This window comes from Diabrotica virgifera, chromosome 8 (genome assembly GCF_917563875.1).
Source record: "Diabrotica virgifera virgifera chromosome 8, PGI_DIABVI_V3a".
In the NCBI taxonomy this organism is placed as follows: Eukaryota; Metazoa; Arthropoda; class Insecta; order Coleoptera; family Chrysomelidae; genus Diabrotica; species Diabrotica virgifera.
The window spans coordinates 140,701,068-140,727,165 of NC_065450.1; the positions used below are offsets into that span (position 1 = coordinate 140,701,068).

The 26,098-nt window shown below is 32.4% G+C and overlaps 2 protein-coding genes across 4 annotated transcripts in view; both read right to left on the bottom strand.

Annotated features, from left to right (window-relative positions):
* The window catches only part of LOC114344885 (putative serine protease F56F10.1), a 112,942-nt gene extending 106,271 nt beyond the window's left edge, over nt 1–6,671 (bottom strand). For all 3 annotated transcript variants that reach the window (XR_007700014.1, XR_007700015.1, XM_050657649.1), the window contains exons 1-2: nt 6,652–6,671; nt 789–1,045 (exon numbers count right to left, since the gene is read on the bottom strand). Coding sequence is in view for 1 of the 3 variants with exons in the window: in XM_050657649.1 (XP_050513606.1) it covers nt 789–983 (195 nt within the window). In the remaining 2 variants the exon portion in view is untranslated. The remainder of the gene's footprint in view (nt 1–788; nt 1,046–6,651) is intronic.
* A 5,232-nt stretch (nt 6,672–11,903) lies between these two features.
* Nucleotides 11,904–26,098, bottom strand: part of LOC114344886 (putative serine protease F56F10.1) — an 80,648-nt gene continuing 66,453 nt past the window's right edge. Inside the window, exons 5-6 of the mRNA XM_050657650.1 lie at nt 12,977–13,279; nt 11,904–12,186 (exon numbers count right to left, since the gene is read on the bottom strand). Of these exons, the coding sequence (XP_050513607.1) occupies nt 12,077–12,186; nt 12,977–13,279 (413 nt within the window). The 3' untranslated portion in view covers nt 11,904–12,076. The remainder of the gene's footprint in view (nt 12,187–12,976; nt 13,280–26,098) is intronic.

The following is a 26,098-nucleotide window of genomic DNA, read 5'->3' on the forward strand; positions in this document are numbered from 1 at the left end:
GAAAGCTTATAATCCAAGGATGGTACTAAAGGTGAGAAATATGACCTAGGACTTCCGGTTTTAGAAATGCAACCAAAAGTACTGTTTTAAAGTCACCGAAATAGTGCAAGTGATATATTATTCGACGCGCCTTCGCAAGACGAGAACAAATATATACTTCCGGTTTCATGACTCTCCGTCCATCCGCGAATATATCTCCTCCGTCACTATACCAGGTAGAATGACAAATTGGGTATCGAATGAAAACTTATAACCAAAGGATGGTCTTAAAGATTAGAAATTTGACATCGGACTTCCGGTTTTAGAGTTGCAACCGGAAGTACTGTTTCAAAGTCAACGAAATAGTATAAGCGATATATCACTCGACGTGCCTTAGCATGAGATGATAACAAAAAATGTATATTTTTGGTTTTTATATCATTTCCGGTCAAAAAGTTATAACCGGAAGTGCCAAATTATAGTGGCAGAAATAATACATGTGACCATCAATCGAAGAGCATTAAGAGTCTAGTTTGAATCCTTAGTTCCGGTTTTGAAGTAATATCTGTTTAAACAATTGTGACCAAATTTTAGTAAAAATTACTTAACATTAGTGAAATCGTATATCAATCGACGCACAAAGTTACACGATGAGTTCAAGTTCAAACATGGACTTTCAGTTCTACTTTCGACTACTTTGGGTAAAAACCTAGGACTTACGAACTCCACAGTATTTTGGTCATAAAGTCAAAGAAGTCTGTAAAATATTCAGTTAATCAATATTGTCAGAAAATTTTATATAGTTTTACCTGTTGCCAGGTCCGTTCATCGTTCGGGTTAAAATGGTCTAAATTTTGGGTAAACCATCTTTCGTATTGTTCTGTTTCTGGATGATTTTCTGGTTGAAACATTCTTTCAGTTAGAAAGAAACTGGCCTCCGCTTCAGAAGTTTCGAAAATATGTATTAAAAGCGCTACCGTTGTGAATAAAAGTAATCTCACCATGTTTTCAACTTTTCTGATAATACTGGATATAAAATAGGGTCTTATGTGATATTACCTTATACCTAAAAATAAAAAGTACTTATTAAAAAAAATAATATGTATTAGTAATAACAAATACCTTCAAAAAATAATTGTATATACTTAAGTAAATACTTTTTCTACATGTAAGATATCAGATTCGTATGTTTTTGGGAAAGGAAATTCTTGTACAGTAGGATATATTTGTATGTAGATTGTAAAGTAGTATAACTATAATGTTTATAGTATTGAATTTAGAATTGAATAACCTTTCAAATGAGCTAGCACACGATCCCTATTCTCTTTAAAAAAATTATCAAATACGTTATCACGCTCAGATGGATGACGTCACTAGTATGCTATATATGCCAAAAAATCATAATTTAAAAATAAAAATCGACCTGTTTCGGGATTTATTTTCAAACTCGCCTATTCACGAAAAAAATAATTTATTCCTTTCACTTGCACCATACTGTGTTATTTAAATATTATGTCCCCATATGGCAGAGGCATATGACCCCATTAACCGAAAGATGCTATATAAGAACATTGGAAATACCAGAAAAGCTTATAAAGCTGGTAAGAATGACCCTTAGGAATAACATACTAGAAATAGGGTAACAATGGAAGACAGCTTTTCAAGGCAGTTCTGAGTGAATAGAGGTTTAAAAGAGGGGATTCGCTATTAACAAATGCATGCAATCTAGTATTAGAACCAATCGTAACAAGATCCAATATAAGCACAAACAACAAAATTTTCAATAGTAAGGAATAATGAATTGCCAGAACGAAAAAACATCTAGAAAAAGTTTTACAGAATATTGAAAAAGCAGCGAAAAGACAAGCACTACAACACACCAAACAAAAACGCAATATATCCCAGGCTGTGGGTGAAAAAACGTGATATAATTCAGGAATTTTTGAAACCTATCAGGTGTTGTAAAGGACGATGGTAGGAATAACTTGTACTAAAATGTAACCAAAAATTTCAGGAGCTTTTTTATTTATGACGTTTTTCATTTGTTAAATTTGCAATTTTTATAGATTTTTAATTTTTCAGCTTAGGATATTCATTTTAGAGAAAACCTTTTAAATAGAAAATTGTAGAAAATTAAAAAACCTACAATTTGAGCTATAACAACTTTAATATTGTTAATACGTTATTGCAAAACAGCCTGCGAAAGGTCCAAAATGGCCGTTTTTGCAATTGCATTATTTATTGTAAAAATAACTTTTATTTTTTTATGGCTTTAAAATGAAGATCTTTCAATACCACACATAAAAAAATTATAGAGCCCGATTGGTAAGCTTGTTGCTTAGATATTATAACTTGTTTATCCCAAGGGGTCAAATGTCGAAGGCTATAACTTTTTGACAAAAAAATCGTAGAGAGTTAATCCAAGATGCACTCTCCTTCTAACGACTTATGTTCTCATATTCTGATGTAAATAAATGCGTAAAACATTTTTCAACCTCTTATTTCGGGTTTGAAAGTAAGGGGGAAAATTTCGTTATAAAAATTTAGAACTGAAGCCGCCCCGGTACATTCTATGAGTTTCTAACTTGCAGATTATTGTTGTTAAAGACAAAATAAAGATACAAAACAAAATAAAAATTTTCTATGACCAATTGAAGCCGAGATAATTGCTTTTGATTTCTTAAATCGTAGTGACTTTATTTATAACAATTAAGAAATTATTTCACAGTCATCAACTAAAGAAAGGACTTATATTATCTTAAAATAAAAATTATTTTAAATGGAAATTATATTTAATTATTAAAAATGATTTTTAAAGTGTAGTGGAGATTTATTTTTCTGTACGATTGTGATTTATTGTGTCGGTTGCCCTTAGCAATAGTTAGCAACTTATAGTACATTGAATCACTGTTTTTGCTCCAAATTTTAAAACACCACTTGGATTGACTTGAAATTTAGCAAACACATAGATAACATGTCAAAGAATAAAAATTGTATTGGGCCTCTGTGTGCATTTGCCCTAGGGGTGACCTTCACCCCTTAGAAGGAGTGAAAAAATATACGTTCAAAATAAGTTAGCAAATAGATAAAACGTCTAATTCTAAGCAACTTTTGTTCTACAACATTTTCTCATTTAGTTCATACTTTTCGAGTTATTTCCGAGTAAATAAGTTCATTTTTCAACAAGAAAAAAACCTGTTTTTATGCGGTTTTTGGCAACTAACTCAAAAAGTAAGTATTTTATTGAAAAAATATTCTTAGCAAAATTATAGCCCATTAAAAATTAAAAAAAAAATAGTGTATGTATGCACTCACTAGACCCAGCAGAAGAAAAGTTCTAGCTAATGAAAAATAGGTTCATATCCGTCAAATTTCAAAGTGAAATACCCAAAAAATTATGCACTTTTTGGAGAACACTCATTACAACTTTAAAGTGTTTAAAAAAATATGTGTACCTATCGATTTTTTTTAAGTTTGTAGCATCAATAGTAAGCAAGTTACGCTCAAAACAAAGTTGGTCTCTTTTTTTTTGTCAAAAAAACTCGGGAAACTCACCCTTTAATTAGCATCAAAAATAAAATTAATCCTTTTTTACTTCATAAGTTGTTTTACTCGTGTATGTGTCGTTTATGTCTGCAAGTTTCATTGGTTCAAAGTGCTTATTTTGCAAGTTGAAAGGACTTGAACTAGTCAATAATCACGAGTGTATGCAAATTTAAAACAGCCATATTTTTTTTATATAAACCAATTTTTGCCTTACAAAAAAAAACAAAAAATCCAAAATACTCAGAAAAGCAAAAACTACATTTTGTTACTCTTTGTGAATTTTGGTCACACTAATAAATTTTAAGTGAATTTGAAAAAAATATTTTTTTTTCAAAATTAAAAATTAAAACAGATTTACTTTAAAACCGTTTTTTTTTAAATAAACCCTTTGAACCAATGATACTTACAGATCATATAAATAATTCATAGCAGATTATCTTGTGAAGCGGCAACGATTAATTTGATTTAAGATGGTAATTAGAGGGTGACTTTCCCGAGTTTTTTTGATAAAAAAAAGAGATCAACTTTATTTTGAGCTTAACTTTCTTACTTTTGATACTAGAAACTTTTTTTAAAAAACAAAAAATGATATTTTGTTAAAAACTTTCAAACAGTTCTAATGAGTGTTCTCCAAAAAGTGCATCATTTTTTGATTATTTCACTTTGAAATATTTTTCATTAGCTAGAACTTTTCTTCTGTTGGGTCTAGTGAGTTCATACATACATACTAAGAATATTTTTTCAATAAAATACTTACTTTTTGTGTTATTTGCCAAAAACCGCATAAAAACGGGTTTTTTTCTTGTTGAAAAATGAACGTATTTACTCGGAAATAACTCGAAAAGTATTAACTAAATGAGAAAATGTTGTAGAACAAAAGTTGCTTAGAATTAGACGTTTTATCCATTTGCTAACTTATTTTGAACGTATATTTTTTCACACCTTCTAAGGGGTGAAGGTCACCTCCAGGGCAAATGCACACAGAGGCCCGATACAATTTTTATTCTTTGACATGTTATCTATGTGTTTGCTAAATTTCAAGTCAATCCAAGTGGTGCTTTAAAATTTGGAGCAAAAACCGTGATTCAATGTACTATAAGTTGCTAACCGTTGCTAAGGGCAACAGACACAATAAATCACATTCGTACATCTCCACTACACTTTAAAAATCATTTTTAATAATTAAATGTAGTTTTCGTTTAAAATAATTTTTATTTTAAGATAATTTAGGTCTTTCTTTAGTCAATGACTGTGAAGTAATTCCTTAATTGCTATAAATACAGTCACTACGATTTAAGAAAACAACAACAATTATCTCGGCTTCGGTTGGTCGTAGTACATTTTTATTTTGTTTTGAATCTTTAATTTGTCTTCAGCAATAATAATCTGCAAGTTAGAAACTCATAGGATGTACAGGAGCGGCTTCAGTTCTAAACGTTTATAACGAAATTTGCCCCCTTATTTTCAAACCCGAAATAAGAGGTTGAAAAATGTTTTACGCATTTATTTACATCAGAATATGAAAATATAAGTCTATAGAAGGAGAGTGGATCTAGGATTAACTCTCTACGATTTTTTTTAAGTTATAGCCTTCGACATTTGACCTCTTGGGATAAACACGTTATAATATATAAGCAACAAGTTTACCAATCGGGCTCTATAATTTTTTTTATGTTTGGTATTGAAAGATATTTATTTTAAAACTTTAAAAAATAAATAAAAGTTATTTTTACAATAAATAATGCAATTGCAAAAAACGGCCATTTTGGACCTTTCGCAGGCTGTTTTGCAATAATGTATTAACAAAATTAAACTTGTTATAGCTTAAATTGTAGGTTTTTTAAATTACTACAATTTTTTATTTAAAAGATTTTCTCTAAAATGAATATCCTAAGCTGCAAAATTAAAAATCTTTAAAAATTGCAAATTTAACAAATGAAAAACGTTATAAATAAAAAAGCTCCTGAAATTTTTGGTTACATTTTAGTATAAGTTATTCCTGCCATCGTCCTTTACAACACCTGATAGGTTTCAAAAATTCCTGAATTATATCCTGAAATCGACCTAGTTTTCACCCACAGCTGAGACTAATATATGGAAATGAGAGGAGACATAACAAATTATAGATACATCAAAATGACAGGAACAGATGCTGTCTATACTTTTGAAAAAGTGACAAAATTTTAACATTTAGTAGTAACCATAACGAACAAGGAAAGAGAAGGAAAAGAAATAGGAAAATATTAACGAAGGGAAGCCTAGTGACACGGTCACAAAATCAATACTTAAAGCAAATAATATGTCAAGAACAGCTAAACTAAGAGTATCCGAGACAGTTATCAGACCCACGGTGACGTATAAGTGTTATGTTTGGTCTGTACTTTTGTACGGTGCAAAAGTGTGGACGCTAAAAGTATCGATCATGTACAAAATTGAAGCATTGGAAATGTGGATTCATAGACGGATGCTGAAGATACCTTGGGCAGCAAGATTAAATCATGAACAAGTAGGTACTAAGGAAGGTCAACAAAGACAGAGAACTGCTAAAGACTGTTAAACATCGAAAAATGTCTTATCTGGGACCTACAGGAGAAGAAATCGATATTAAATATTACAAGTGATCCTTAAAGGCAAAATAGAGGGCCATAGAGGTGTAGTAAGAAAACAAGTTTCTTGTTTAAAAAACGTTCGTGAATGGACTCACGTACTGAAGATATCAAATAAATGCGACAAACAATTATTATTCCATATTGCAAAAGATCCTTCGCAATGGTGATCTCCAACGTCGGATAATTCTGATATGGCACGTGAAGAAGAAGAGATCTGGAAAATAAAGGTGCTCAGAAAAATTTTCGGAGGAATACAAACGGCAGCGAATATTTGGAGGAGAAGAACAAATAAAGAAATATTGAGGATGTATGGAGGACCAATAATTACGGTTACAAAACGAACATAAAGAGCTAGATGGCTTGGTTACATTGTATAAATACCAGAGAACCGAAAAACTAAAACAATAGGTACTCAAGGAGGGCAAAATGTGGAAAAAGAAGGGCACGCCCAAAGAAGAATAATTTTCAATGCAGATTTCAGTCAATAACTTTTTCAGAACAAAATGCAATTACTTACGGTGTTGAAGATTGGCAAATATATTAACCTAAAAGTGAGAAAAATAGCAGCGATCGAAATATATAACTAAAAAAATCATAAACTATCAAAAAAGCCACGATTTGCTGATAGTTTCGTAATAAAAGATTTATGGTTCTTTTGCGAGTTTTTTTTTTAATTTTTATCACGCAATGAGCGTAAACTTTAAACACCACAATAAAATGTTGATTATTAAAAATAATCTTTTCTACATTATTTTTAAAGTTTTTAGTTACTATAACCATTAAGATTAAATTGAAATGTCCTCTTCTTCTTCTAACAGGATAAACAATACTTGTTCTTTGACATCAGATCGAGAGACATTTGTACAATATTTAGAATATATCTGAGGTCCCAAATTATGTCTTTTCATTAAACTCCACCAGGGAGATCCCTGCTCGTTATACAAGTCAGCAAATATCTTGAAGTGAATTTAAGAATTTCTTCTGGTTCAATATTTATTTTGTAACCCTCATGTAACCAAGCCTCCTTTTCGCTCCTTTATCTTACTCTACCCCGAGTCATTGAAACCATTGAAACTAGAAAACTGCCATATCGAAACAGTTGACAAATACATATATCTAGACCACGAAATACAAAAAAGTAGAGACAACCAAACATCCGAATTATCTAGAAGAACTCTAGGATGGGCAGCGTATGGCAAACTAAGAGACGTGTTCAAAGAAAACATCCCAATAAAGCTAAAAAAAGCATTTAACCAGTGCGTACTTCCGGTGCTTACTTATGGAGCTGAAACACTGGCATTGACTAAAACATCAATAAGAAAATTACAAGTAGCACAACGAAAAATGGAAAGATCCATGATTGGTCTAACTTTAGGCAGAATACGAAATGATGAGTTACGGCGAAGAACTGGAGTGGAAGACATCATAAAACGCATTACGAAGTTGAAGTGGAAACGGTCAAGACACGTCGCAAGACAGAGAGACAGCAGATGGACAAAGAAGATTTTAGAGTGGCGGCCAAGGGAAGACAAACGAAGTTGTGGAAGACCACCTACCAGATGGACCGACGACATTAAAAGAATAGCGACAAACTGGTGTGCAGCTGCCCAGGACAGAGAAGGGTGGAGACATCTTGAGAAGGCCTATGTCCGGCAGTGGACAAATTTGGCTGTGTGATGATGATGATGACCCCGAGTCAGCGTTGCAGGTCAACCACCCACGTCACCTTAGGTCCCCCGTTTTCATTTATATGTCCATGGTCTACAATATCTAATAATCTTAGTCCATCTTTATATACAGGGTGTCCAGAAACTCTACCGACAAACGAAAACAGGAGATTCCTCAGATAATTTTAAGACAATTTAACCCAATTCACCTAGTCCGAAAATGCTTCTTAAGGGAGCTAGAGCTCTTTGAAGATGGCGCCATGAAATTAGTTTTTCTTAAATACCTCCTGAACGCTTCTATTTAGAAAAACGAAAATTGGTATGCATATTTACTTTTCAGTAAATCTATATATCTTTCAGTAAATATATCTTTTCTATAAATCGATTCCATCCATTGCGAATTTATAGTACCGGTCATAGGCGTCCGTTTTGGGTAGAGCAACGGATATTTTATCGCATAACTTTTTTGTCCTTAACTTTTATGCATTTTTGACACCGGATTATTAAATTGTGAGGTGTTCTAGTACTAAAAGGTACTCTTGTTTTAAGTCGGTAGGATACACCGTTTTCTAGAAAAATCGATTTAAAAGTTTTTCGTTTTTGGAATTTGAAAAAAAATTGAAAGAACTTTTCAACAAAAAACGAAGTATTTTACCAACATAAAGTAAGAGTAACTTTTAGTACTCGAATACCTCATAATTTAATAATCTAGTGTCAAAAATGCTCAAAAATTCAAGACAAAAAAGTTATGCTATTAAACAACTGTTGACCTACTCAAAACGGACGCCTATGACCAGTACTAGAAATTCGCAATTAATGAAATCGATTTATCTCTGGAATATAAATAAATTTACCAGTTTTCGTCTTTCTAAACAGTTTTTTTTTGATTTTTTTTTTTATTTAAAAAGCGAAAAATTTTCAAATCGATTTTTCTAGAAAACGGCGTGTCCTATCGATTTAAAACAAGAGTACCTTTTAGTACTAGAATACTTCACAATTTTATAATCCAGTATCAGAAATGCATAAAAGTTAAAGATAAAAAAGTTATGCGATAAAATAACCGTTGCCCTACTCGAAACGGACGCCTATGATCGGTACTAGAAATTTACAATGGATGGATTAGATTTATATCTTGTAGATAAATACGCGTACCAATGTTTGTTTTTCTAAATAGAAGCGTTCTGGACGTATTAAGGAAAAACTAATTACAAGACGCCATCTTCAAAGAGCTCTAGCTCCCCTAGGAAGCATTTTCGGACTAAGTGAATTGGGTTAAATTATCTTAAAATTATCTGGAGAATCTCCTGTCTTCGTTTGTCGGTAGAGTTTCTGGACACCCTGTATATTATAATCAGCGAATTTTCATTTTAGTTTGGCTGTGTGGGTGTTATACCCTATTTTTAAAGTAGGAGGAGTAATTCAAATTTACCGCGCCGTAATGCTTGTTTATAATTGGTCCAACCACAGGCAAGTTTACTCCATAAAATTATGAAATTTTGACACTATTGGCATATAAAATTCATAGGTTTATTAAGTTATATCGGCAATTTTTGTGTTTTCTGATTTATTCAATTAATTTTTAGACTTTTAGGCTACATTTATGTAAAAAAACAGTTGTTTTTAGAATTATTTAGTGAAGTATTAGTATAATATACTTAATATGTATAGATTACCGCCGAAGACGGACATGATCAATTAAAAAAGATGAATCTGGTGATTTTACTAGTGACATCATTTGATGTGAATCTGCCTTTTGACTTTACTCCTCTTGGTTAAAAACAGGGTATAGTATCTTTCAACTTTTAAGTCGTATTTTAAATTTTTGCATTTCCATTGCTCCTTGTGCCTTCGCTGTTCTATCCATATTAGGTCTTGTGAATGTCTAAGTTTGACATCCATATCTAAGGACGGATATTGTTCGTCCGCTATAACTTTTCCCATGCGTCACGATTTATTTTCAAACAAATTAGGTCAAAACATAAAGTGAAACGAACGTCGATGTGTATATACATTTTGTATACTGTATACTATATACTACACACATCAGCATACGTTTCATTTTATGTTTTGACTTAATTTGTTTGAAAATTAATCGTGACGCATGGGAAAAGTTATAGCGGACGAACAATACCTCAGGAAACTGGCCGTTATTTAACTGCGTAGTAGTATTAGCTCTTGTGAATGTCTAAGTTTGACATCCATATGTAAGGACGGATACCTCAGGAAATTGGCCGCTATTTTACTGCGTAGTAGTATTTTATTCTCATTTAAGCCAAAAAGCGACTTTTTTCATTCATTTCAAATTGTGAAAAAAATTAGTTGTACATGAAAACGTTCAATAAATGACTGTCTTGAAAATACTTGTTCTTTAAAATGAGATTTTCTACACTAAAAAAGTTTAAAAACAATTTTGAAAATTTAAGTCCGATCTTTGCGGCTTCTGATAGTACTGAACATTATCTTTCCAACGCATGTTTAATTTTGAACATCGGTTATACCATTCAAAAGTTACCGAGCTCAGAAATTTTATTCAATTTCTATTTAAAAAGGGGAAAATGTTTGTATGCGTGTATGTATGTGTGTGGAAACGTTACACCGATCTGAATTTTTTTTCTGTGTTTCAAGAGGGGGTCAGGGCCGATTCAGAACCGGTGTAGTTTGTGACTTTCGACCACTCATAAGCCAGCTATAGGACTGGGTAGGTACAGAACGGCATATTTTTTAGGGGTATATATCTTAGGTTCAAGGAGAGACAGGAAAAGTGCAAGTACACCAAATCAATAGCGCTGAATTAAGATTTCAAATGATACCTAAGCGGTTAGGTTACACAAGGCTCAGTATAGCCAAAAAACTGAAAAACTAAACTTTAAAAATGTTGGTTTTTCGACAATTACTCAAAATTTCAACCTACGAATTGCGCCAATAACTTAGTGTGTGTAGGAGGCATGCTTTATGTATGTAGTTGCGGTGGTTACGACGCTAAATTTGATACAGCAATCCGAGTTCATTTACCAGCCATCCCAATATTTTTTTCAACTTATTTCGAATAGAAAAAAAATCTAGTGTACATTCGATGGACACTAGATCATTTGAGAGATAATGCTAGAAAGGCGACCATTTATAACGCTTAACGTGGAATCAAGAAACATTACATTCAACTTCATACATTTAATTAATGTATGAATGTACTTTGAAAAACTCCTGATACAAGAATAAAAAACCGCCAAACGCCGTAAAAATGAGTGGCGCATACAATATTCCAGCTACAAAAGAGCTGATATGAATATTACGTAGCGCCAAAATGTATTTTCATTTTTTGATGGAAAATAAAATTCTAGTTTTATTTTAAAATATTTTTCCATAATATTTGCTAAATTTGAAAAAAAAAACGCGCCAAAAAAAGGGCTTCAAAATACAAACTCTATCAAAGTCGCTCTTTTGTGGCGCGTTTTACTTCAAATCTAGTAAATATTATAGAAATATATTTTAAAATAAAACTAGAATTTTGTTTTCCATAAAAATGAAAATACATTTTCGCTCCACGTAATATCCATATCAGCTCTTTTGTAGCTGGAATATTGTATGCGCCACTCATTTTTACGGCGTTAGCGGTTTTATATTCTTGTTAAAATAAACACTAAAAATAGTTAACCCGGGAGCAGTGGCGCCGTGAAAACATTTTATCCTTTTCCGTGATAACTTGATGAAAAATTTTGCAACATAACTTTCCACTCATAAGTGCCTCGAGGAAGAGTGTAGTAATGCGTAAGTTTATTTTTTTTCTTTTTCTTCTTCTTCTTTTTGTGGAATTTATGGCTTTGGTGAGAACCAATTAGCTTTAATAACAGAAATATAGAACATAACGAGTAAATAATAATTCTATAAAATAAAAATTTTTAAATTGTTTTTGGCTTTCAACAACCTAAGTTGGTTGCAGTATTTAATACAGTTGTTCTTTCTTTTCTGAACTTATTGATTTACGTATTTTGATTATGATTGGCTTTGGCCTGAAATCAAAACACTATTAATCTGAGATCTTCTGAAACTGAAAGTATTATTTTTATTTAGATCTTCATACAGTAGATAGTAGATAATAAACAAATAATATATAAATGCCTTTATTAAAAACAAAAATCTTTCTACAACAATCTACACTCTTATAATATCATTTGTTTGTTCAATATCAATTTTGTATACTGGTCTCTTTAATTGTAATAATGTGTTGTTTTCTTAGAATTAGATTAAACTACAACTTAATAACAAATTAGAACTAGGTTACGAATCTATCCAGGTACCTATTAATTCTTCTATTTGGACACGAGCTGCCTTTAACTGTGGAGTATCATCATCGGAAGGGTTAAACATATTTGCGGCATGGGCGGCCCCTATAAATAGGATACAATTAATTTTAATTACTTATTTAAAGTCAATTGAAAAGTTTGAACGGCGAAGATGAAAAATAATAAAAGATCATGAACAAGAAGACTGTTTTATAGATTTAATAAGCAATTATTTTAAGGGGCATAATTGTATCCACCTACTGAGTAAGCGAAAGATAGTAGCCTCATCCTGACACCCAACATCTGGCACTCCATGGGTCCGTAGCCCTATGAGTTACGCAAATATTGTACACTACCTTTTTTTATGAGTGTTAATGTTTTGTGAGTTTTGTACAGACAACACACACTGATCAAAGATTTTCCTTTTCAGGCATATGGGTAAGTCCGATTTAAATACATAGCTTAATTTACCAAACGCTGCCCAGACTAATCCTATGCGACGTTGGAGCTCACATGAGTGGCTACCTCTGCCCAACCAAAGTTCATGCCCCAAGTACTTACAAGATGCAGTCTGCTCAATATCCCTTTTATCAACAACAATATTACGATTTAGCACCAGATTAGTCATTATTTGCGTCTGGTTCATGTTAATCTTTAGTCCGACCTCTAGAGAAGCGTGATATAATTTTTTCAACATTATTATTGCATTATCTATACGATCGTCTATAAGAACCATGTCATCTGCGATTCTCAAACGACTAAGTTTCTCTCCATTCATTCGTTTAGATCTTCTTAAAAATGTGAGATGTTATAACCAAAAGTTGTTTAGCGATTGACGTTCAGAACCTTGTTATTTCGAACCTTATTTTGATTTTCTATCTTTAAGTTTACTTACCTTCGATAACAATAGCAGGAGCTTTATCATTTAAGGTTTTTGTAACTCCCAAAACGTGCCATGGATCCAATGAACCCTGAACGAATACAACGTTAGAAACTTCAATGTCTAAACCACCATATAGAACGTTGGTCCTCTCTATAGCATGGTTTAGAAACGTTTCATTGTATAAAGATCCGAAAGTATCTAGGCATTGCTGAATGGAGAAACTAAGTGGAAATCGGGTACCAAATATATGAGGTTTGTAAGAGGAAGTTTGAAAATAACCAAATTCTGTGCAGGTTTGATATGTCCATTGGCGACCTACAAAAGATAGATATTAAAATATTTAAAAGCATTTAAAAAACTATACATCTAACCAAAGTCCCATTAGTCCATTGAAATGTTACATTTTTTAGGCCATACCTTACATTTGTTAGAGGAGTCAATTTTATTTTTTTAATATGTAGGGGGATCAGTAGAAGCTTAAGTTCAAGTTTTTGGGGTCTCCACCCTTGTCCCCCGGCCGCCATCTTGGAAAAGGGGTGCAAAGGGGTTTCGCGCTATATCTCGTAAACTACCAACCCTACGTACGGAAAATCTAATAAAACATAAAATGTAGCAAATTAAATGTTCTACAATTTTGTTTCTATTACTTTTTATTGTCAAGTGACCAACAAAAAATATATAAACAAAAATAAGTAACAATTTTTTAACAAGTTTCCTTTTGGAGGTTATAATTTTTTTTTTCAGTTCATTTTATAATAAAATAACATTAAAGTAATTTTGTAGAGGGTTTTTCAGTGAAAAATTTTCACTATAAGGGTGTTTAATTCTATTTATTTATCTAGGTTTTAGAGCGCTCCAAACTTGGCCAGATTCTCGAATGCTTACGCTTAGAGTTGTACAAGTTTGACTTGAATGTTTGAAATTGACTTGAGTTTGACATAATTTCAAGTCAAACTCAAGTCAAACCTTCTGACAAATAATTCAAGTCAAGTCAAACTGGTCCATAGTTACAGGTTTGAATATTCAAACTGTTTGTCAAACTAGTTTGAGAGTTTGAAAAATAATTTATTTAGTAATTTAGTAGATATACTTTTTTGTCGAGTTAGATGCTAGTTACCGATGACAAAATTGATGATATAGTACTGATAGCCAGAAATAAACAAGAATTAAAAGAAATAATAAAAAGACTAGAGACTATAGCGAGAAAGAAGGGGAAATACATAAATGAAGAAAATACTAAATATATAGAATGAATAGAACGAGAATACATACAAGGACAATACAGGACAATAAGCACAGAAAGAAAATCATATAAATTCGAAGAAGTAGAATTATACCAATATCTAGGAGCGATATTCACTAGGAGACCAAATATGAAAGATGAAAACCAAGCGAGAAATATGGCTGGTAATCTTTGTATCTTTGCTCTAAACAACTTAAGAAGTAAAAACATATCTAGAAAGGCTAAGATTGAAAATAGACAGTGATAACACCTATAGCATTATATGCCAGTGAAACACGGACAATGAACAAATCCGAACAAGTCATGCTGAAAGTGTGGGAAAGAAAAGTCCTCAGGAAAATATTTGTAGGAAAGCTATGAAATGGAATGTGGATAAAAATACCAAATGTAGAACTAGATCTATGGAGAACCGAATATATAAGGGATCAGGGATCATCAAATCACAAAGACTGAGGTGGTTGGGACATATCCAAAGGATGACAAACACAAGACTTCCCAAAATAATACTAACGGGAGGAAAAAGAGGAAAGAAGAAGAAAAGTAGACCGAAAACCAGATGGAAGAAAGATGTTAAAAGAGACATAGAAGAAATTAAAATCACAAATTGGAAAAATAAACCAGCAAACAGGAGAGAATGGAAAAGAAAAGTAAACCAAACTATGGGCATTCTAGGCCTGGAGAGCTAAATTATATATTTACATCTGAGTACATAATGTGTAAAGACTTATAACCACATTCCTATAAGTATATAGAAATTACCATGATGTCGATAAAATTACAACATCCACAGTGGACCTACTCTAAGATGGTAAAATTACTATTGAAAGTTTGAAATATTGAGTTAAAATATGCTATAAAATTAAATGTAACTAAAAAATTCTGGTGCTACTATAGCATGCGTTCTACCTGCGCATATCTATTGCAGTGCTATTATATTGTAGTGTGCAGAATAATCCAATTTTGTGGCTTATTCCAAACTAAAATAGTAAATTGATATGACAGAGTATTAATTACATTACATTTAATTAACAGTTAAAATAATAATTCTCATAATTTATGCGTTTTATTCACTTTGTAGAATTTCAAGATTTTTGCCGGCACTATAATTATGTGTCGTAGACCGCAAGCCATAGCAGAAACGGATATTCGTTTGATTTTTGAACAGCAATAAAGCACTTGAGTCAGAATTCTCGTTTAAGGGATGCAATTAAAAAAGATAAACTGGAATTTGTCAATGGATAGTTGAGATATATTTATGAGAGTGTTTGTACTATTTCTTTTATCTAAGGGCCAGGTCGAAAACGCTGGTGGCATATGGTGTCAAGCTGTCAGTTCGCTCCAAAACGTACAATACAGGAGTATTTTTTAAAATTCAAGAGTTAAATAATCTACCTCTTAAAGGTTGTTTTCCTTTTTACATCATTATATAGACCAGTAAGAATCTGCGAAAAAACGTCTATTTTTGGATGTGAGAGGTGGCATTCGGATTTTTGCTGATAAAGTTAGGTGACACCTTCAGTAATAATAATTGACTTATGCTCCTTCTCAAATATGCCCGGAACATTAATAAAAAAAATTAAAATATTTAAAAATTTCGAAAAACATCGATTTTTTTCTGCTTTCTTTGCTTATAACTTTAAAACGATTCGTTTTGGAACAAAGTCGTAGAGAAATAAAATAATTGATTTTGTAGGTATGATATACGACTGGTAAAAAATGTCTTAAGTTATTACCTTTTCTGCAATATAGCAATAAACACAAAATAAGGGGACAAAATAAGTCTGTTTTTATTCAATATTTTTTAACCACTTTGGTGGCACTTAGAACCTTAGTAATTCGCTTAGGAAATTCTTTGTAACATACTTAAATCGTGTACCAAATTTCATTAAAATCGACCTAATAAATTTTGCATAATAAATTTGCAATCTAAATGTTTTTAAAAAAGTTCAAATTTTTTAAAATCTTTCTGAACAAAAAGTAGACCATTTAGAAGTTGGCTATTTTTTTACATATAAAGAGGTGCTCTACCTGTCTAATACACTGTACAGAATTAAAATCGGATTATTTAAGGGGCCTCAGCAATGTTTTAAATTTATTAACAATTTTTTGGCTTATAAACAAATAGCTTTGTTTAATAATAAAGAATTAATTTTTAGCAATGCAAATAATTAAAACCGGTATAACGGTTATAACTTTCAAATGCTGTCAGCAGAATTGCTATTTTATTTTTTAATCAAACGTTATTCGCGTTCAAAAATTGCAATTTCTCGATTTTTTGAAAGTTCCACCGCGTTTATCTCGAAAACTATGCATCCTACGAAAAAACTTGTAAGAACATTTTTTGCATAGAATTACCCAAGAAATACAAAAAAATGTTTTATTTTGCGGAAAATCGATGTTATGTGATTCCTCAAGTTCTTTGTTTATAACAATCTTATCGACATCCGGATCAACTGTGACCCAAAAAATTCGTGTTATACGGGTCAAAATACATAAAAAAACTTGGGTGAGTCCATCTAAATAAAGGAGCCCGTAGCACCCAAATTTGGTGTACGGCTTTAGCACATTACAAAAATTTTCTAAGCGAATTAGGAAGGTTTCAAGTGTAACCTAAGTGATGGAAAATCATTGAATAAGGACAGGCTTGTTTTGCCCCCTTATTTTATATTTATTGCTATTTTGAAGCAAGGGTGATAAATTACGACATTTTTAACCAATCGCATCTGATATAAAATTTAATTATCTTTGTTTTATTTATATACGACTTTGTTCTAAAATGAATAGCTTTTAAGTTATAAGCAAAAAAAGTAGAAAAAAAACGAAATTTTTTGAAATTTTTAAATATTTTATTTTTTTTTTATTAATGTTCCGGGCATATTTGAGAAGGAGCATAATTCAATTATTATTAACGAAGTTAATAATAAGGGGTAGGCGGTATAATACCGCCTACCCCTGATGATTATATTTCATATAAAAAAAAATATTTAAAAATAATTGAGTAATAATAATAGGGTTATTGGTTTTATGTCTATAATTGATTTTTTTTTCAGATACAGTCTACAAATGTTATGTTTGGGTTTAAATTTTAAATATATTGACCTATCTATATGCATTAAGTTTTCTAAATTATCCAAACTTATAAACTAGCGCGTTTATACGCTGTTAGCTCGTACGTAGAGGGGATATTTAAAAATTCGCGAGCGCCAGTAGTGACAAGTCTGTAAACGTTTACTGGAAATTTGACATAAACGTCAAAGTGATTAATTTAAAATTAAAAATAAAAACATTAATTATAAAAAATATTAGTTGGTCAAAGCTGTGGTATATATTTTTACCTTAAATATACTTACGTTTTAAATACTGAATATGTTCCGTAATATGTAATTATAAATTAATATATTATTCTTAGCGCCATCTACACGATAATTGTAAAAGTATCTGAAGTAAGAAATTAATATTTCATAAATAGAACGTCAAAATGATTTGTAAAATCTTAAAAAAATCCGTTACAATTTAATTACTTTTTTGTGTTGTAAATATTAAGCTATAACAATTAAATAATAAATTTAAAAATTACCGGTGAAAGTTGCATTACTAATCCGCTAGGAGCGACACCAGCGAAGCTTAGAGCGTATAGGGTTTTATTTGTCTGTCTGTGGTTTAAGTATCATATTATCAGGTAATACATTTTAATGTTTATTGAAATTTATTTTTTTGTGTTGTTGGGGGGGGGAGGGGGGAATTTCTCCTATTTTTCCTCCGTAGATCCGCCACTGACACATTATCGCACAAAGCACACACTTCACAACGAACGTAACTGAACACAATATGGTATTCAAACTTCAAACTGTTTGAAGAAGTTTGATTTCAAGTCAAACCTAAAGATATTGAAATCAAGTCAAGTCAAACTTTTTTACAAAATAAGTTTGGTTTTCAAGTCAAGTCAAGTTTGTTGAGTAAAATCAAACTAGTTTGACTTGATGCATCTCTACTTACGCTCATAGGGATACAATAAAAACAAAACGTTAGGCTTTTCTATCTACATATTTTTTTATTCATACAATTTATTATGATTTTAACATTCCTATGCTATTATTAATGTATTTCTGACCTTTCTCCCCACTATAAAACTTGAACCTTAAGCATATATATATATTAGACCCAAGAAGTTGTTTGAGGGCAAATTCGCCGGTCCAGAAGAAGAATGACGCCACCGCAAAAAGCAAAATTCTTCAGAAGAGCAAAAAACGATTTTTAAATATGTATTTAAAATAGGGATTAAATGAAGAGTAATCGTCTAGGAGCATCGGTATGGCATTTGTTTTCTGACAACGATGGCTTTTATTATCATCGATATTGGTTCGAATTTCATTATCTTAATTTAATCGCCCCATTTTCAACCCTTGTGTTGCGTTATTATGGATCTGAAACAAGTTCTAACATAGTTCGAATTTCAGTAACGACGCAACTACCCTACAGTGGCTCAGCACATTTTTACAGTTCGGTCTTTTTGTAGGTATCATATTTACATAGTATTTTAGAAGTTAATTGCGTAATAAAGAGGAATTGACAAAATTTTCAGTTTTGTCATTTTTCTTCCGTACCGGACTGAATATCTGCCTGATATTACTTTTATTATTATAATTTATCCTAGGTGGCACAGCAGTCGGTTCCCCTCTAATTAACTTATTCTTACAACCTATTTGGCTACGTACAATCGTATTAAAAATTGTGAAAAAGTATTTTGAGTTTTATAGATAATACTATTGTCTTGTGGGTAAAATTTATATTTTTGTGATTAGATAAACATTTTGTGTTTTTTGTAAGAGCGCATCATGAGTGGTGGTTATTTTATTTGTAAGAAACCTCTGGGGAAAATTATTTGTCAGTGGGAAAGTCGAGCCATCTTTACTCACTGTTGTCGGCGAACGTTTTTCGTCTCTTCATATGGCGGAAATAAAGAAGATTCTCTGGAAACCCTGAGATACACACGATTTGCTAAAACAGTGACAAAAATGCATTTAATCTCTTCTCACTTCCTCCAACACAAGATGCAGCCCGTTTCCACAGACTCCGAATGTATCACCAGATTCATTCATGGCTCGGTAAACATTGTGATACATAAAATTGGGGCTGGAAAAAGTATGGAAAATTTTGGATACCAATCCAAACGTCCAAGCCTCCAGTACCCCCGAGCTTATGAAATTCATCTTTAGCAGATGCAATGGAAACTGGAAGTGCATGTGGTTGCCGAAAAGCAGACCTGGAATGTTCAGCAGTGTGTCTCTATTGTGGTGGTGAAAGTTGCAGTAACATCGTGGACATATCAACATTAATTATTGAAGAAAATAAATTGGTAGATGAATTACCGACAATGAAGCCAACTCTAACTCTCAGTATACCACAAAAATTCACCTCGAATGCTGATTCAGATCTTGACTCGCAGCTTGGACCATCGAAAAAAATGAAAAAATAATAACTATGACAGATCTTCCCTTTCGTGACCGGCTGACACGATCGTGAGCTCATGTTTATGTGGGTATCAATATCAAAATAAACATATTTTTACTGGGAAAGATGATATCAATATGTTGTGTCTATTGTGTATTATCAGAGTAACTGAAACCATTTAACGAATTCGCGCTTAGTTTGCAATAGAATACCCTATAAGATGGCTGTGTATTTTGAGGACAAAACCGGTAAAGGTAAGTAAGTGATATTTTGTTTTTTATAAGTGTTTATGTTATTGTAACGGGGTTGTGGTATAGATAAAGTTTCAACTTCAAGATAATAAACAAGATTTAAGAAATTATTGGTTTTTTTTGTAGAGATCTTGTCCCGTAATATTTGAATATCAGAATAGAATAGAATAGAATATAATAGAATAGAATAGAATAGAATAGAATAGAATAGAATAGAATAGAATAGAATAGAATAGAATAGAATAGAATAGAATAGAATAGAATAGAATAGAATAGAATAGAATAGAAATATGCTTTATTGTCACTGAAAATTATACAATTTTATGGACAAAGCTTAACATAAAGTCACGAAAAAGATATACATAACAATAACAAATACAATTTTATAAAATTAGATAAATCGTCAATAAAAAAAATATAAACAAGTTAAAAAAGGGAAGTAAAAAACAAAAACCAATATATTGCAAAATTGAACATACAACATAATATAATAAAACACAAACAAAGGAACTAATAAGTTTAAGCTGCTGTATGTGACACCCAAATATAGATAAATACACTTTAGTTACTTGTACATTACTGTGATTTCTTAGTTAGTCATTAAGAAACTCTTCTACTGAATAATATGGTCTTTTAGATAAATGAGCTTTTGTCATTTTACGGAACTTGAGAAAGGATGTTGCAGATTTGAGTTGTAAAGGGAGATGGTTGTATAGTTTTTTTGCGGAATATAGTATAGATTTCTTTACTAACTCAGAAGACGGGATCGGTAAATAGACATCAAAAGTTGAATTTCTGGTGGAGTAGTCATGATGAGGCCTTGCTGGAAAGACATGCATGTGTTTACGAATTAAGCAAACAGTTTCTAAAATATACAAAGATGGAAGGGTTAAAATTTCGTGATCTTTAAAGTAACTTCTGCAATGGGTTGTTCTTCTGAGGCCAAACAGATATCTCATTGCTCTTTTTTGTAATTTGAAAATAACATCAAATTGGGCAGCTGTACTAGACCCCCAAAAAGGAAGACCATATCGAAGATGAGACTCGAATAAAGAAAAATATGTTATTTTAGAAGATGCTAAATTGAGTTCCTTCGATACAGATCTTATAGCATAGCAGGCTGAGGCGAGTTTCTTACTTAACAAATCGATATGAAGGGACCATTTGAGGTTGCTGTCTAAAAGAATACCAAGAAATTTTACAGAATCAACGGTAGAGATCTGGCTGCTATTCACAAGCAGGGGTTGAAGAGCAGCACCTGTATGTGATAATGCTACCGTTTTATCCACGTTAAAGGAGAGTAAATTAGAGTCAGACCAGGTTTTTATCGTAAGAAGATCAGAAGTTATAGTTGCATGAAGAGTTGCAATAGTTGAGTTGCTCCAAGTGATACTGGTATCATCAGCAAAAAGAAAAATTTTTCCATCGATTTTTAAATTAGTGATGTCATTTATAAAGATAAGGAAAAGTAGAGAACCCAATACTGAACCTTGTGGTACTCCACATACAATGTTTTTGAGACTAGAGTCAGTATCATTTGCTCTAACCAGTTGTTTCCTATTATCTAAGTAAGATTTGAACCAATTCAAAGAAATATCTCGAATTCCATAGAAATTAAGTTTTTTAATCAAAATGTTGTGATTTACACAATCAAAAGCTTTGGAATAGTCACAGAAAACAGTGGCAGTATAAAGATTATTGTTTAGTGCTTGGTAAACCTCGTGAAGTACAGAAAACATGGCATCAGTTGTACATTTATTAGTTAAGAAGCCGAACTTATTTTGTGATAAAATATTGTTATCAAAGAGAAAGGACATAAGTCGGGTTTTTATGAGCCTCTCAATAATTTTGGAGAGTACCGGTAGTAGGGCAATAGGTCTATAGTTGCAGGCATTAGATTTTTCGCCACCTTTATGAAGAGGAATAATAATGGCTGTCTTTAGGCACTCTGGAAATTTACCGTTTTCAAAGGGATCATTAATTAGTGACACGAGGAGTTCTAACACATTATCTGTGAGATTTGAGAAGATTTTTATGGATAGTCCATCAGTACTACAAGATGATTTGCTTTTGATACTATTGCAATGATCGTTTGGATCAATTCAGATTTATAGATTGGTCTTATAAAGAATGAATTCGAGACAATTTCTGAATTAGGGAGATAGGAAATGGGATCTTGTTGAGACTGGATAGTTGATGTTATATTTTTACTCACGTTAATGAAGTATTCGTTTAGATTTTCAGGGTTTGGAAGGGCAAATGTTTGAGCTGCGTGGGTTTTATTTCGAAGATCGTTTATTATGGACCAAGTTTCTTTTGCAACACTTTTGGAGCTTCCCAGCCGATTTTGATAGTAGGCTTTTTTAGCTGATTTGATGAGTTTTAGGTATGTGACTCTGTAATTGGTGATATATTGAGTGACAGAGACGTTGGTAGTAAATTTCTTGATATAAAGTAGTGAACGCATATTTTTTGCTGATATGCGGATACCTTTGGTAGTCCAGGGTTTGCGACGTTTTGGCTTAATCGTAATTAAAGGAAATGCCTTATTGAAGATACAGACAAGCTTCTCCAAAAAATCACTGAAATTATAGTCCACGTCCGTAGAAGGAAAATGCCAGTCAGAAGTTAAACATAAATTTTGGAATTTATGAAAATTCCGAGCGGAAAAAATCCTACCTAAACGTCGGGTTTTCGAGGAGGGTTTGCTGAAGATGTTAAATTTCGTATATACTGCTTCATGATCCGATAGTTCTGCATTAATAACTGTAGAGCAGACATCAAGGGGTGAGAAATCGGAGACAATATAATCAATTATGGTAGATGTAGTTTTTGTAATCCTTGTAGGAGAATTAACGTGCATTGAGAGACCATATGATTCAAATATGTTGACCAAGAACATTTGGGTAGCACAAGCAGCAGCATAATTTATGTTGAAGTCTCCGCATAGAATTTTTCTGCTTTTGTGAGGCAAGTCATCTAACAAATTTAGCAGGTTCTGAAAAAATAGTTCCACGGAAGAGTCAGGTGATCTATAGATGCAAATAATGTAAAGATTAAGATTTTTATTAAAAACTAAGGAAAATTCAAAGAAGGCTTCATTCAACAAAAAGTCATATTTTGTTATCAGAGAAAAATCATTGTTTGCAGAAAGAATTAGGGTGCCTCCATTAGCTGAGTTTGGACGATCATAGCTAGCAATTGTGGTATATTTCTCTATAAAAAAAGGCTCGTTGACTTCAAGCCAGTGTTCTGTAACAGCAACTATCTGGAGAAATCCTAATTCCTCTAGAAACAAAAATAATTCGTCAGTTTTATTTCTTATAGAACGAATATTAATCAGAACCATACTAAAGTTGTCATCACTAAAATTATTCGAGGTTTCTAGTTCCTCAGAACACGTCGTATTATTTAAAAATTTCGTCTTGGAGAGCTAGTGGAATAATAATTTCGATGACATTCCCTTGATTTTTGCAGGTGAATAATTCTTTCCGAAGTGAGAAAAGACCTAAAAGCAGCATGATCAGCGTCTACCTCATCTGCACCAATTCCATAAGCATCGTTGAATTCTAGAAGATACGATAGTGAGTTGCCGTCACACATTTAGTTTTCAATAGCAGGAAATTAAAAATATTAAAAATTTCTTGATTTGACCTTTTATTATTTTTTCTCTATTTGAATGATACCAAGTATTTTTTTCTAATTACCTCTCACCCACGCTTTGGCTCTAGAGTTGTTAAATGATGGTAACTTGTCCGAAATAGGAGATTTAGATGGCGAAAATGATGATGCTTTTGAGGTTCAAATATTTAAAAATAACACCGATGACAAGGATATTTAAGAAACTGTATTGGATGAAGAACCTGTATTGGATGAAGAGCCTGTTCCTTCAACGAGCTCTTCTTCAGCAAGGAGGCAATAAGAAGACATGACATTTCAGCAAAAAATTTTTGTTTTATTTTATTATGTAATATCATATCAAAAAATTATAAAAATAATGGTAATTTGGTCCTATAGTCTGTTCGCTAAACTCAGACGCAACTTCCTAGATATTTTAGTCGGTAATTTTGCCAATTTCAGTAAAATTGGCAAAAAATAATTACTAAATAGTTAATAATCACTAAATAGTTAGTAATTTTGCCAATTTTTGCAAAATTGACAAAAAACAAAAAAATTATCGACTAAAATATCTAGCCAGTCGCGTCTGAGTTTAGCGAACCGACTATATTAGTGTTTTACGTTTAATAAAAGTGAATTTTTTCATACACTTACGATCCTGCATTCATAGAACATATATGTAAGCCGAGAGCGCACGAACGTGGCATGTCACTTGTGATAGATTCACACTATGAATTTTTTTTCTGCATTTTTTACACCTTTTTTAGATACCGTAATCGTATTTATTCAAAGGGAAACTTTATTTTCACTCAAAAAAAGTTCAGGCCTGAAAGGGATATAATAATAAATAATATTTTGTCTAGAAATTGTCCGTGGATTAGCCCTATTGGGGATACCACACAAAAAACGCGCCTCCAGACTCTACCTCATAGGTTGCCGGGAAAAGGGTCAAAAATAGCTTAATAATAGCATAGGAATGTTAAAATCATAATAAATAAATATATAGATAGAAAAGTAAGCCCAAGGTTTTGCTTTTATTGTATTCCTATGAGAATTCGAGAATCTGGTCAAGTATGGAGCGCTGTAAAACCTAGATAAATAAATAAAATTAAACAACTTGATAGTGGAAATTGTTCGTTGAAAAATCCCCTACAAAATCGCTATGATGTTATTTTATTGTAAAATGAACGGAAAAAAAGTTATAACCTCCAAAAGGAAAGTTCTTAAAAAATTTTATCTTATTTTTGTTTATAACTTTTTTGTTGGTCACTTGACGATAAAAAGTAATAGATATAAAATTGTAGAAAATTTAATTTGATACATTTTATGTGTAATTAAATTTTCTGTATGGTTGCTAGTTTAGGAGATGCAACGCGAAAGCCCTTTGCACCCCTTTTTCCAAGATGGCGGCCGAGGGACAAGGACGGCGACCCCAAAAACTTGAACTTAAGCTTCTACTGAATCCCCCTACACATTAAAAAAATAAAGTTGACTCATCTAAGAAATGCAACCCTAAATGTAACATTTCAATGGACTACATTATTTTAACAATTTTTATTGTTTTTCCATGGAGTACTTCCTCCTTCATTGACATTTAAGTACTGACTTATATTTAGATACTTTTCCACATTCCTCAAATATTGAAATTTCAATGAAAGTACCCCGCACAAACCTTATGGAAATTAGGTCCCAGTGGATTTCGTTCATACTTTGGGAAAATACTCTTTGAAGCATCCCGATAAAAAGTTCTCATGGGCACAACTCAATCGTATGAAGGATTTTCAAGATATAGAGGCACAAACTCGGAAAATTATAAGATTTACTGGGTATTCCAATTCCCTAAGTTACTGGTTTATCTGGCAACATGTAGAAGTTTGGATCAAGTACTAGTAGTCTAGGATTTTCTCCTGGCTATCCAATGGCGACCTTTACTTTGACCTTGACCTTCAACGGACGCCACCTTCTGGACTTTCGAGGGTTTTCGGCATTAAATTGATATAAACAGATTACTCATGGGTTTTTGGGATCGCTAAACACGAATATGCCATCACAATTGACCTCCGGAGGACGTGGTGGCCAGTTCGACTGCAAGGGACGTCATCTTCTAGAGTTTCGATGGTTTTCGGCATTTAATTGATGCAAATGAATTACTGGAGGGTTTTTTGAGGTCGCTAAACCTCAATAAGCACCTGGTTTCCAAGGTAAATGAAAGGCGCTCCTGGAGTTTCGAGGGTCTTTGGTACTACATTAATGCAAATGGATTTGTTATAGGTTTTTGGGTAGCTGAACACGAATACGTGATCATCACAGACACAGGAGCACCTGGTGCCTAAGACAGGTTATCTTCTGGAGTTTCGGAGAAATCAAATGGAGGAATCAAATGGATTACTCTTAGGTTTTTAACTCCAGAAGATAACCTGTCTTAGGCACCAGGTGCTCCTGTGTTTGTGGTTGTGCTGATCACGCATTCGTGTTCAGCAACCCCAAAAACCTATAACTAATCCGTTTGCATTAATGTAGTACCAAAGACCCCCGAAACTCCAGGAGCTCCTTTCATTGACCTTGGAAACC